General features: G+C 39.0%; 1 protein-coding gene across 4 annotated transcripts in view; it reads left to right on the plus strand.

Moving 5' to 3' along the window:
- Positions 1 to 14,913, plus strand: part of LOC139137829 (uncharacterized) — a 29,644-nt gene that overhangs the window by 10,471 nt on the left and 4,260 nt on the right. The window contains exon 1 of one of the 4 annotated variants that reach the window (XM_070706095.1): positions 3,501 to 3,673. The exons of 1 other annotated variant lie outside the window; for it this stretch is intronic. In XM_070706095.1, the coding sequence (XP_070562196.1) occupies positions 3,665 to 3,673 (9 nt within the window). In that variant the 5' untranslated portion in view covers positions 3,501 to 3,664. Of the gene's footprint in view, positions 1 to 3,500; positions 3,674 to 12,134; positions 12,612 to 14,913 lie in introns of those variants that run through there. 2 more of the 4 variants (XM_070706097.1, XM_070706096.1) reach the window with 2 other exon arrangements.

Consider the following 14,913-nt stretch of genomic DNA (forward strand, 5'->3'; position numbering starts at 1 on the left):
TCAAATTGAGTAATTTTTGCAAAAAACTCGAATTAAGCGATTTGTACAAGATGAACTCCAATCAAGCGATTTTTGCAAGACTAACACAAATTCAGCAATTTTTACAAACCAACTCAGATTGAGTAATTTGTGCAGGAAAAACTCCAAATTGATAGATTTGTACAAGACTAAGTCTAATTGAGTGATTTGTATTAGACTTACTGTTATTGAGTGATTGATACAAAACAAACTCTAATTAAGTGAAATGTGCAAGAAAAACTCCAAATGTGCGATTTGTACAAGACAATCTCCAATTGAGTGATTTGTGCAAGACTCATTCAAATTCAGCAATGTTTACAAGAGGAAAACTGATTGAGTGATTTGTTCAAAACTAACTCAAATTGAGTGATTTCTGCAAAAAATTCGAATTAAGCGATTTGTACAAAACAGAATCTAATAATGTGGTTTGTATCACAAGAAAAGCTGATCGAGCGATTTGTACAAAATAAAGTCTAATTGAGTGAATTGTGCAAGAAAAACTCCAATTGAGTGATTTATGCAAGACTATCAAATTCAGCAATTTTTACAAGAAAAACCCTAATTGAGTGATTTGTTCAAGATTAACTCCAATTGAGTGATTTTTGCAAGACTATCAAATTCAGCAATTTTAACAAGACTAACCCTTATTGAGTGATTTGTATAAGACTAACTGTAATTGAGTGATTTGTTCATAAAAACTTCAATTGAGCGATTTGTACAAGAAATATTCCAATTGAGTGATTTATGCAAGACTAACACAAATTCAGCAATTTTTACAGAACAAACTCAGATTGAGTGATTTATGCAGGAAAAACTCCAAATTGATAGATTTGTACAAGACTAACTCCAATTGATTGATTTATCCAAGACTAACACAAATTCAGCAATTTTTACAAAACAAACTCAGATTGAGTGATTTATGCAAGAGACACTCTAATTGAGTTATTTATTTGTAGAACAGAAGCTCCTTTTGAGTGATTTGTACAAAACAAAAAAGCTGATTGAGCGATTTGTACAAAACAAACTCTAATAAAGTGATTTGTGCGAGAAAACCTCCAATTGAGCGATTTGTACAAGGCACACTCTAATCGAGCGAGTTGTACAAATCTTACTCCAATTTTTTTGAATTGTACAACATAAACTAAATTTGAGCGAATTGTACAAAAAAAACTCGAATTAAGCGATTTGTACAAGATGAACTCCAATCGAGCGATTTTTGCAAGACTTACACAAATTCAGCAATTTTTACCAACCAACTCAGATTGAGTAATTTGTGCAGGAAAAACTCCAAATTGATAGATTTGTACAAGACTAAGTCTATCTAATTGAGTGATTTATGCAAGACTAACTCAAATTCAGCAATTTTAACAAGACTAACCCTAATTGAGTGATTTGTATAAGACTAACTCTAATTGAGTGATTTGTGCATAAAAACTTCAATTTAGCGATTTGTACAAGACAAACTCCAATTGAGTGATTTATGCAAGACTAACACAAATTCAGCAATTATTACGAAACAAACTCAGATTGAGTGATTTATGCAGGAAAAACTCCAAATTGATAGATTTGTACAAGACCAATCCGTGACAAAACGCGGCCAATCTGTTTACCACAACGAAATTTTAATAGCGAAATTAGAAAATAGATTTTTTGTTGATTTTTCTTGTACGCTAAAGTCTATTGAATATTGAAATATACTCATATTTCTATTTCCTATTTCTAATATAAGCGTATGATTTCGAAATAAGCATAATGGTAATTCCGGATAGCAGATTGCGGCCAACGCGAAACCTTGTTCACTCACCAGCCCGACGTAAATTGAAAATAGGAAATACAGGCTATTTCTTATTTTCAATTTAGTGTAGACATGCGCAATCCATACATCAAAGAGAGTCCGACGCACAATACTGGATACAGTGTCATTAAAATTTGTCATCCCGCGCTTGGACTCTAATTTGGCGCCAGATTTCGTTTCGACAGTTACTATTTGTGTTAGTATTTGTGTCAGGGAGTACGAGTGCAAGTTTGTTTACTGGATTGATCGCTGCACACCTTTTTCCAAAGGAATGGATGCTGATGAATTAATCGATGAAAACCTCGTGCGAGCAATGATTTCAAATGGTCGAACCCATAAGGAGATCAGTCAAGTTCTCAGGAGGGCGTTTCCCGAAAGGAGGGGATTTTCCGAAAGAAATATTCGGAGATATTGCAAAAACAGAGATATACATCAAATGTCTGACGGTAACCTAGACAGCATTATATCACGGTCGATCGAGCAAGTGGGAGCTGCGCATGTCTACACTAAATTGAAAATAAGAAATAGCCTGTATTTCCTATTTTCAATTTACGTCGGGCTGGTGAGTGAACAAGGTTTCGCGTTGGCCGCAATCTGCTATCCGGAATTACCATTACGCTTATTTCGAAATCATACGCTTATATTAGAAATAGGAAATAGAAATATGAGTATATTTCAATGTTCAATAGACTTTAGCGTACAAGAAAAATCAACAAAAAATCTATTTTCTAATTTCTTTATTAACATTTCGTTGTGGTAAACAGATTAGCCGCGTTTGGTAATGGTCTCATGTTAACGTCACGAAATCTGTGCGAGTCTCCCGATAAAATAACGCACACATCACGTGTCATCCTAGCGCCCCCTCCCGGTCGTTATTGCACAATATACAGAAGTCTAAAATCACAAACATCACAAAATAGCCATAAAATAGTTAAAAAATACAGTAAATTTCATTGATTGCGTAAAATCGCCGAGCACCTCAATTAATCAGTGTGTATACATCGATCAACACATACAGGCTGTCTTAAGGGGTAGAGAGAGGGCACGAGGTCACATGAGGTCGTGCGCTCTCACCGTGGCGGGAGTATCAAGATCACCACATCACAATGCGGCAATGGCAAGCAGAGTACTTTTGTTTTTGTTTTTCATCACCTTCTTCGATCGCTAATTTTGCCATTTAAGTAAATAAATTATATTCAATAAACATGCAAATGGATGATAAGAAAAGCACCTACATGTTGCAACACGGAGTTATCTCCATGGGCCCAATAAGCTTAAGCTTTGTACAGTGAGCGAGCGCGAGCCCGGCCGATGGAAGAACAACAAAAATAAAAAAAACTATGTCAACAATTTGAGAGTAGTTTACAGAAACAAAATCCTTCGTATAGAAGAATTCGTATTAACGTTAAATTGGCACACTCTGTGCACAACATCGTACGAAGCGACGACATGTACCGCGCGCATGAAGTGCGCTGGCTAATGTGACTCCCCAGGGTATTGCTAAAAAGAGTTTTGTCACATAAGCACGTTTTGTCAGATAAGCGCCGTACATACGTACTTTGCAATCGCCCTCCCAGGTTTATCAACTTGCGCACCTATCTCCGTGTGCTGGCGCATGTACAGGGGTTGACGTACTCGTGCCGTACCTGACGTTCGCTGGCGACCATGTATCGTTTCGTCCACTGTAGGTCATCGTATACCTCATGTACTTTACAATGCACATCATCGATCCTTATACGTAATTCATGCAGGGCATTTTACAGACATGTGCCTAACATTGATGTTAATCGTCTGATGTATGCGTGCCTCCCGATCACCCCACACACTACGTTACTATGAAAAATCAACGACATGTACATGGTAAGCATAGGCGTGTGTCACTTTCAAGGCTATCAGAGTGGATACTCAAGGACACTGTTCGTGGACGTGTATTGGTGTAGTCAAATACATCGGCAATACAGACACATTTACTTTGTCTGTGTAGTCAGACAGTGTATCGAATGGTCACACAGGTATTAATGTGGTCAATTTGACATCAATTACAAACACATCAGAACACTGCCCGTGTACTCAGGTAATTACAAACACATGAGTACAGTGTCTCATATGGTCACTTATGTATTAGTGTGGTCAAGTTCATTTTCGATACAAATACATTAATACACTGTCTTTGTGGTCAGTGTCTGCAATGGTCACCCATGTATTAGTGTGGTCAGGTAGACAACAAGTACAGATACATAAGTACACTGTCTGTGTGGTCAGACAGTGTCTCCAATGGTCACACATGTATTAGTGTGGTCAAGTTTATTTCCAATACAAATACATTAGTACACTGTCTGTGTGGTCAGTGTCTCCAATGGTCACCCATGTATTGGTGTGGTCAGGTAGACATCAAGTACAATTACATAAATACACTGTCTATGTGGTCAGACAGTGTCTCCAATGGTCACACATGTATTAGTGTGGTCAAGTTTATTTCCAATACAAATACATTAGTACACTGTCTGTGTGGTCAGTGTCTCCAATGGTCACCCATGTATTGGTGTGGTCAGGTAGACATCAAGTACAGATACATAAGTACACTGTCTGTGTGGTCAGACAGTGTCTCCAATGGTCACACATGTATTAGTGTGGTCAAGTTTATTTCCAATACAAATACATTAGTACACTGTCTGTGTGGTCAGTGTCTCCAATGGTCACCCATGTATTGGTGTGGTCAGGTAGACATCAAGTACAGATATATAAGTACACTATCTGTGTGGTCAGACAGTGTCTCTAATGGTCACACATGTATTAGTGTGGTCAAGTTTATTTCCAATACAAATACATTAGTACACTGTCTGTGTGGTCAGTGTCTCCAATGGTCGCCCATGTATTGATGTGGTCAGGTAGACATCAAGTACAGATACATAAGTACACTGTCTGTGTGGTCAGACAGTGTCTCCAATGGTCACCCATGTATTGGTATGGTCAGGTAGACATCAAAAACAGATACATAAGTACACTGTCTGTGTGGTCAGACAGTGTCTCCAATGGTCACCCATGTATTGGTATGGTCAGGTAGACATCAAAAACAGATACATAAGTACACTGTCTGTGTGGTCACTGTCTCCAATGGTCACCCATGTATTGGTGTGGTCAGGTAGACATCAAGTACAGATACATAAGTACACTGTCTGTGTGGTCAGACAGTGTCTCCAATGGTCACACATGTATTAGTGTGGTCAAGTTTATTTCCAATACAAATACATTAGTACACTGTCTGTGTGGTCAGTGTCTCCAATGGTCACCCATGTATTGGTATGGTCAGGTAGACATCAAGTACAGATACATAAGTACACTGTCTGTGTGGTCAGACAGTGTCTCCAATGGTCACACATGTATTAGTGTGGTCAAGTTTATTTCCAATACAAATACATTAGTACACTGTCTGTGTGGTCAGTGTCTCCAATGGTCACCCATGTATTGGTATGGTCAGGTAGACATCAAGTACAGATACATAAGTACATTGTCTGTGTGGTCAGACAGTGTCTCCAATGGTCACACATGTATTAGTGTGGTCAAGTTCATCTCCAAAACAAATGCATAAGTACACTGTCTGTGTGGTCAGACAGTGTCTCCAATGGTCACCCATGTATTGGTGTGGTCAGGTAGACATCAAGTACAGATACATAAGTACACTGTCTGTGTGGTCAGTGTCTCCAATGGTCACACATGTATTAGTGTGGTCAGTTTATATCCAATACAAATACATATTGTACACTGTCTGTGTGGTCAGTGTCTCCAATGGTCACACATGTATTAGTGTGGTCAAGTTCATCTCCAATACAAATGCATAAGTACACTGTGTGTGTGGTCAGTGTCTGCAATGGTCATCCATGTATTAGTGTGGGCAGGTAGACATCACATACAGATACATATGTACACTGTCTGTGTGGTCAGACAGTGTCTCCAAGGGTCACCCATGTATTGGTATGGTCAGGTAGACATCAAACAGCTAGATAAGTACACTGTACTTGTCAGTGTCAGCATGGTCGTATAGTATAAGGTGTGGTCAAATGCATAAAGTACTGACATAGTGCAAGGCATGTGCTGTGTGGTCGTGGTCAGCATGGTCGTATAGTATAAGTGTGGTCAAATGCATAAAGTACTGACATAGTGCAAGGCATGTGCTGTGTGGTCGTGGTCAGCATGGTCGTATAGTATAAGGTGTGGTCAAATGCATAAAGTACTGACATAGTGCAAGGCATGTGCTGTGTGGTCGTGGTCAGCATGGTCGTATAGTATCATGTGCAAACAAATGCATAAGTACTGTCATGTGTGGTCAGACTGTGTGCTCGATGGTCAGCATGTATATGTATGGTCAGGTAGACATCAAAACAGCTACATAAGAAGGCATGTGCTGTGTGGTCGTGGTCAGCATGGTCGTATAGTATAAGGTGTGGTCAAATGCATAAAGTACTGACATAGTGCAAGGCATGTGCGTGTGGTCGTGGTCAGCATGGTCGTATAGTATAAGGTGTGGTCAAATGCATAAAGTACTGACATAGTGCAAGGCATGTGCTGTGTGGTCGTGGTCAGCATGGTCGTATAGTATAAGGTGTGGTCAAATGCATAAAGTACTGACATAGTGCAAGGCATGTGCTGTGTGGTCGTGGTCAGCATGGTCGTATAGTATAAGGTGTGGTCAAATGCATAAAGTACTGACATAGTGCAAGGCATGTGCTGTGTGGTCGTGGTCAGCATGGTCGTATAGTATAAGGTGTGGTCAAATGCATAAAGTACTGACATAGTGCAAGGCATGTGCTGTGTGGTCGTGGTCAGCATGGTCGTATAGTATAAGGTGTGGTCAAATGCATAAAGTACTGACATAGTGCAAGGCATGTCCTGTGTGTCGTGGTCAGCATGGTCGTATAGTATAAGGTGTGGTCAAATGCATAAAGTACTGACATAGTGCAAGGCATGTGCTGTGTGGTCGTGGTCAGCATGGTCGTATAGTATAAGGTGTGGTCAATGCATTAAGTGCTGACATAGTGCAAGGCATGTGCTGTGTGGTCGTGGTCAGCATGGTCGTATAGTATAAGGTGTGGTCAAATGCATAAAGTAAAGTACTGACATAGTGCAAGGCATGTGCTGTGTGGTCGTGGTCAGCATGGTCGTATAGTATAGGGTGTGGTCAAATGCATAAAGTACTGACATAGTGCAAGGCATGTGCTGTGTGGTCGTGGTCAGCATGGTCGTATAGTATAAGGTGTGGTCAAATCATAGTACTGACATAGTGCAAGGCATGTGCTGTGTGGTCGTGGTCAGCATGGTCGTATAGTATAAGGTGTGGTCAAATGCATAAAGTACTGACATAGTGCAAGGCATGTGCTGTGTGGTCGTGGTCAGCATGGTCGTATAGTATAAGGTGTGGTCAAATGCATAAAGTACTGACATAGTGCAAGGCATGTGCTGTGTGGTCGTGGTCAGCATGGTCGTATAGTATAAGGTGTGGTCAAATGCATAAAGTACTGACATAGTGCAAGGCATGTGCTGTGTGGTCGTGGTCAGCATGGTCGTATAGTATAAGGTGTGGTCAAATGCATAAAGTACTGACATAGTGCAAGGCATGTGCTGTGTGGTCGTGGTCAGCATGGTCGTATAGTATAAGGTGTGGTCAAATGCATAAAGTACTGACATAGTGCAAGGCATGTGCTGTGTGGTCGTGGTCAGCATGGTCGTATAGTATAAGGTGTGGTCAAATGCATAAAGTACTGACATAGTGCAAGGCATGTGCTGTGTGGTCGTGGTCAGCATGGTCGTATAGTATAAGGTGTGGTCAAATGCATAAAGTACTGACATAGTGCAAGGCATGTGCTGTGTGGTCGTGGTCAGCATGGTCGTATAGTATAAGGTGTGGTCAAATGCATAAAGTGCAGACATAGTGCAAGGCATGTGCTGTGTGGTCGTGGTCAGCATGGTCGTATAGTATAAGGTGTGGTCAAATCCATTAGGTGCAGACATACAGCAAGGCATGGGCTGTGTGGTCGTGGTCAGCATGGTCGTATAGTATAAGGTGTGGTCAAATCCATTAGGTGCAGACATAGTGCAAGGCATGTGCTGTGTGGTCGTGGTCAGCATGGTCGTATAGTATAAGGTGTGGTCAAATGCATAAAGTACTGACATAGTGCAAGGCATGTGCTGTGTGGTCGTGGTCAGCATGGTCGTATAGTATAAGTTGTGGTCAAATGCATAAAGTACTGACATAGTGCAAGGCATGTGCTGTGTGGTCGTGGTCAGCATGGTCGTATAGTATAAGGTGTGGTCAAATCCATTAGGTGCAGACATAGTGCAAGGCATGTGCTGTGTGGTCGTGGTCAGCATGGTCGTATAGTATAAGGTGTGGTCAAATGCATAAAGTACTGACATAGTGCAAGGCATGTGCTGTGTGGTCGTGGTCAGCATGGTCGTATAGTATAAGGTGTGGTCAAATGCATAAAGTACTGACATAGTGCAAGGCATGTGCTGTGTGGTCGTGGTCAGCATGGTCGTATAGTATAAGGTGTGGTCAAATGCATAAAGTACTGACATAGTGCAAGGCATGTGCTGTGAGGTCGTGGTCAGCATGGTCGTATAGTATAAGGTGTGGTCAAATGCATAAAGTACTGACATAGTGCAAGGCATGTGCTGTGTGGTCGTTGTCAGCATGGTCGTATAGTATAAGGTGTGGTCAAATGCATAAAGTACTGACATAGTGCAAGGCATGTGCTGTGTGGTCGTGGTCAGCATGGTCGTATAGTATTAGGTGTGGTCAAATGCATAAAGTACTGACATAGTGCAAGGCATGTCCTGTGTGGTCGTGGTCAGCATGGTCGTATAGTATAAGATGTGGTCAAATGCATAAAGTACTGACATAGTGCAAGGCATTGTGCTGTGTGGTCGTGGTCAGCATGGTCGTATAGTATAAGGTGTGGTCAAATGCATAAAGTACTGACATAGTGCAAGGCATGTGCTGTGTGGTCGTGGTCAGCATGGTCGTATAGTATAAGGTGTGGTCAAATCCATTAGGTGCAGACATACAGCAAGGCATGTGCTGTGTGGTCGTGGTCAGCATGGTCGTATAGTATAAGGTGTGGTCAAATGCATAAAGTACTGACATAGTGCAAGCATGTTCTGTGTGGTCGTGGTCAGCATGGTCGTATAGTATAATAATAATAATAATATTTTATTGCTTGCTTGTAAATATAGGATTTACATCACATTTGTGGCAATAAAAGTGTGATACAAAAATAAGTTAAAATTTTCTTCAATAAAGATAAAGTATTACAGTATAATAATAGTAGCTAATAATAAATATAACTAGGTATTTCTTTGTTTATATAAAGTAAAAATATAATCAGCAAGTTGTTCATTAAAAGATAACTCTTGTTTTGTTAGTAGAGAAATAAGCTGATTTTCAGTATCGTCGTTTGGGAAATTGATTTTACTGAAAAAGTACTTTCTTTGGACTTTGTATTTCTGACAGACTAATAAAAAGTGTGTTTCATCTTCAATACTGTTGGTGTTACACTGATTGCAGTATCTTTCAGTAATTGGGGTTTTTGGAACAGTGTGTCTCCCTTTTTCAATTGCTAGATCATGATTGCTAATGCGAAGTTTGGTGAGCAATTTTCTTTTCTCACCTTGCAACTGTGTTAAGTAGGGTTCTAATCTAAAATTACGTTTTATTTGGCATACATTCTTAGTTTACTATTTTCATCAGTGATCAACTTTTTCCAAAAGACTTCATAATTGTTTGTTAAATTTGTTTTCATTAAACCAGTTATAACTTTGTGGTGTTTAAGTGATGGAGCTTTATCAAGGAGAAAGTCCATTCCATTGTCTTTAATTAAAGCACTTAAACACTTAAACCAGGATCTATTGTTAGTGTTGTTTACCATTTGCTCCAGAAAAGCTTCTTTAGCAAGATTACAATGTGGCAGTTGTACGATATGAAGCCAGTATTTAACAATATTAAGTTTGATCTCAAGTAGAAGTGGGAATTGTCCTAGTTCACCCCTCACAGCGGCATTACAAGCTTGTCTATTACACTGTAAAATGTTCTTACAAAATTTGAGGTGAGTTTTTTCAATTGCTGATTTATCCCACTTCTTGTAATCCATGAAATCTTGTCCCCAAATCTCTGAGCCATACAGTAAAACAGGTTTAATGAAAACATTGAATAGATGTAGGGAAAATTTTATCTTTTTGTTGTGCAATAAAACCCTTTTAAACTATACAAAGATTTTGCTGCTTTATCAGCCAAATTTGTAATTGTGTCACTAAAACTACCGTTTGATTTAATTGTCAGTCCTAAGTATGTATAGCTCTTAACAGATTTGATGCATGTACTACCATAGTTAAATAAGTGTTTATCTACCAAAGGAGATTTACTAAAATTAATTGCTTGGGTTTTCTGTAAATTAACATCAAGTTTCCAATTGGAGCAAAATGTGTGTAGTGTATTTAACTCCCTTTGTAGACCTTCTTTTGAAGTAGAGATTAAGACTAGGTCATCAGCGTAAAATAATGAGTTAACTGGGGTATTATTCAACACTGGTGGTTGAGTATTTACTTTGTCTAGATTTGTTTTCAAGTCATTGACATATAAATTGAACAGACTAGGACTTAGAACACAGCCCTGTTTTACTCCTTTTTCAACTTTCAGGCTGGGCGAGATAAAATTATTTGTTTTGATGTGTATTTTTGTGTTGGTGTACATGTGTTTTATAAGTCTGTATAATTTGCCATTAATGTTATTTTTGAGAAGTTTATGGAAAAGACCAACTCTCCATACCGAGTCGAAAGCCTTAGCAAAGTCAACAAAACAAACATAAATGTTCTGCTTATTGTTAATATATTTATGTATTATTGTCTTCAGGGTAAATATGTGATCTATTGTGCGATGGTTTTTGCGAAATCCAGCTTGATTATTATGTATAATATGATTGTCATCTAAAAAACTATTTAGCCTTTCATTTAGAATGTAAGAAAAAACTTTTCCTACACAACTTCCGACAGAAATGCCCCTATAATTTTTCGGGTCATATTTATCTCCTTTTTTAAATAAGTGTGTCATAATGCTTGTATTCCAGATGTCTGGAAAGTTGGATGTATCTAGAACTGCATTAAATAATTTAGCTAAGGGTTTACAGAGAAAGGGGGAACCATGTTTTAACAACTCTATACAAAACCCATCAATCCCTGCTGCTTTTTTACTTTTTAAATTTCTAATTGCTGATAACACTTCATTAGTTGTTATTGACTTATCCAGCTGCTGATTAGCCTGATTCTTAGTTTCTTCAGATGTTAAACTATCAATAATTTGCTGTTGGAAATCATTATACCTGTCATTTTCAATGAGCAAGAATTTTTGTAAAATTCCATCCATGTTGCTGCTGAGACACAATCTCCAGTATTATTATCTTTATCATTATTTTTTAAGTACTTGATCAATTTCCACATATCATGTGAATTGTTGGCATGTAGACTGTTTAGTTTGTCTAAGTTGTTTTGCCAGAATTGCAATTTCTTAGGCACGGTGTATAGTAATAAAGATTGAAGTTGTGCTTACAACCGACAACTTTGGTGTCAAGCTTCAGTTACTGAAAGCATTACGATCCCAGACCGGTACCTCAACCCAGAGAGAGTGAAAGTACAGCCGTGACAAATTGGTAAGGTGTGGTCAAATCCATTAGGTGCAGACATACAGCAAGGCATGTGCTGTGTGGTCGTGGTCAGCATGGTCGTATAGTATAAGGTGTGGTCAAATCCATTAGGTGCAGACATACAGCAAGGCATGTGCTGTGTTGTCGTGGTCAGTAATTACACATATTCATCCAACCTATGCAATGTATGTGAACATATTGCAGCAATTAAACTTTTATTATCACATAAGCAGTGTGATTAAATTCTTGTTTTGAGCCTGTACTCAGCCACACAGTACCAATTTTATTCATATTTTGAGTCGTGGCTTCCACATGCCACGGCCAGTTTGGTTTAGACTTAAGCTTTGGTTAGGGCTATTAAATCATGACATGCATATGTATGTACACCATGACATGTATGTATACATGAATTTTTGTTGTAATATGGTTCAAAATGGTCACCTGGCAGCCATTTCATTATGTAATTTTCATATTTTGAGCCCTAACTCAGACATGCCTCAGCCAATTTGGTTCAGACTTGGCAAAGCGCTAATGATCATGACATGCATGTTCTCATGAAGTTTTATCACGATACTGTAGAAAGTGACCACCAGGTTGAAAGCCCACAATGTATGTCAGAAAAAATATTAAAGTGTATGTCCCGCATAAATTCAAAGTTAATTTTGCATAAAATGAGCCATGCTATATGATTTTGCCACCCCTACTTTATCAAATAAATGCATCACCCCAATGAAACGACGCGGTTAAATATTATTAAAATGCAATATGTTGTGCGACTTTGAAGTTAGCTGCCATTCGGGTCGTTTCGGAATTCGCGGGCATTGCCACCGGAAATGACGTAACTAATAGAATGTACGAGTGAGTGTGTTCACCTCGGCCATAGCGAATGCTTACCGCTGTGGCTTCAACATGGTGAGAAGTTACGCCTTTGGTGGCTGAAGTAACTGCAGCCATTGTCAGTTTATTGCATTTTAGGATGATGTATTAGCCGCATTTGACAAAATTACAAGAAAGGGTCGGACAAGAGGCATTCAGACAAGCGTTTTCTGCGGTGCACATTTTCGAGTGCCGTGACTTAGAATAAACACGGTTCGGAAGCCAGATGTACGGTAAGGGGAGAACCATTTGATTTCTGGGGGGGGTATGGAGGATTTTGAGAAAAAAAAATTGTCGCCAGGTGAGATAGAAGAAAAAAAAAATTGATCCTGCCATGGCCTGAGAAAAAAAAAATTGTCATAACAGACAGAAGTGAAAAAAAAAATTGTCACAATGCACCAGAAATTAGCATAATTTGGAAACCCTATTCTCATGTATTCTTTGCCGGCGCGCCGCCATAGGCGGCGCAAATGTTTTTACCACAAGCAATTCTTATGTTTTTTTCCCAGCACTTATGATAGAAGCATGCACTAAATAGGTCTACTTACACCTCAGTGCACTCAATGTTTTCCTTCCCTTTCCTGACCCAAGAAATCATATTTCAGGATTTCTGTTGCAATATCTCAATGGCATAGGCACTATCTAAAGGGGACTTTTTGACTTCTGTAAATTGAGAAAATTTTAAAACACAAGACAGGAGTCAATAAACTAGTGTTAAAATCAATATAGTATTCTCTCAATATAAATATATTAGGAAGATGTACAAGTTGACAATGAAAAATTGAGGAACAACAAATGTAATGAAATACAAGGGAGAGGGTCACTAAAAAAATTGAAAACTTCAGGGGGCGTTACTCAAAATGTGGAGAGGAAGAAGGGGAACGGGTTACTCAATTTATTTTGGCGAAATAAATTGAAACACATCTCAGATTGCACCATTGCACACATCCGTTTCTCAAAATTTCAATGCGAGAGGGGGGCACCCCCTCTCGTGCTCTCCCCCCCCCCTGGCTTTTCTAACAGTGTTACTGGTAAAAGACAAATTTAAAATACCTATCGGATTACACTAAACTGCACCGTGGCGCACATCAATTTCTCAAAATTTTCCCAGGATCTAGGACAAAACTGAACTGTTGTGAATTCATCCTTTATTATCACAGAGACATGTTTCCATTTACCTCACTTCAATGACCATTTTGACAGTTAAACATACCATATTCAAGCTTTTCATTAGAAGCTGGCAGCTGGAGAAATGACACAAGGTCACAAATTTTCCGTTCCTGTATATTTATTTATCTTCAGTCTCTGGCAAACAGAACTGTTTTTCACGAATTGTATTGTCATCGTTTGGTTGTTGAATATTGTGACACAAACACTGATCATGCATAAAATGTAAAAATATTGCAGTGTTCAATGTCATTTTCAAACAGTTTTACCAAATGCAAAATAACCTGAAACTCCTCTCAGATTGCACCATTAAACACATCAATTTCCAAAATTTCCAATACGAGAGGGGGAAACCCCCTCTCGTGCTCTCCCCCTTGAGGTGTTCTAACAGTTTCACTTAGTAAAAAAAAAAAATTAAAAAACACCTCTCAGATAGCACCAGACTGCACCATTGCACACATCAATATCTTAAACTTTCCATGCAAGATACGGGAAAGCCCCTGTGACACTTTCCCCTAAGCCTCTCGCGTGTTCTCCCCCTGTACTTTAAAATTCTGCCCGGTCAGATATCCTAGTGAAAACCTTGTCATAATACCCATCCAAATTAAACAATATACTATATGGTTAGATACTGCGTGAGCTTTTATATCTTTATTTTATTGTGACTTGCAATTTCATTTTGATGGGTTCACCTTTTTTGAACCATCATGAGATAACTGATGATAGTCTAGCAGAGTACATCAGGATTTCAAAGGTCTTTACTGTTAAATTGCTGTATTTTGTAAATTTTACAAATACATGTATTTGTATTTAACTTTTCTAAGTGGGGGGGGGATCAGTCAAAATTTCAGAGTTAGAGAGGGGAGTTACTCAAATTCATCATGGTTGACGGGGGGGGGGTGTGTCACTTGAAATTTCTGAGTTTCAGGCCGTAAATAATTACGGCTCCCTTATATACAACGCATCACAAACTTGATGACAAAGAAAAAAAAATTTGCATTGCTACTCCATTTGAAAAAAAAAAATTGATGCAGCTCTGACAGTAGAAAAAAAAAATTGCTGTCACTGTGACAGGAAAAAAAAATTTGCTCCCATACCCATTTCCTCCATACCCCCCCAAAAATCAAATGGTTCTCCCCTAAGATAGACTTTAATTCCTGGAGTTACTACATCGATTATGTAATCGCAATGCCGTACCAGTACGACCATTGTCACCAGAAAGCTTCGCGTGTATCATCATCAACTGTGGACAAGAGCGAGAACAGCAGCAAGACTGCGACAGGTTGCCCAAAACTAGCTCTGCATGGCAGGGCTGTGTGTTACCGGCGTTACACGGCCTCCCACCACAGCCCTGCAGACTGATATAGA

This window comes from Ptychodera flava, chromosome 7 (assembly GCF_041260155.1).
Source record: "Ptychodera flava strain L36383 chromosome 7, AS_Pfla_20210202, whole genome shotgun sequence".
NCBI lineage: Eukaryota > Metazoa > Hemichordata > Enteropneusta > Ptychoderidae > Ptychodera > Ptychodera flava.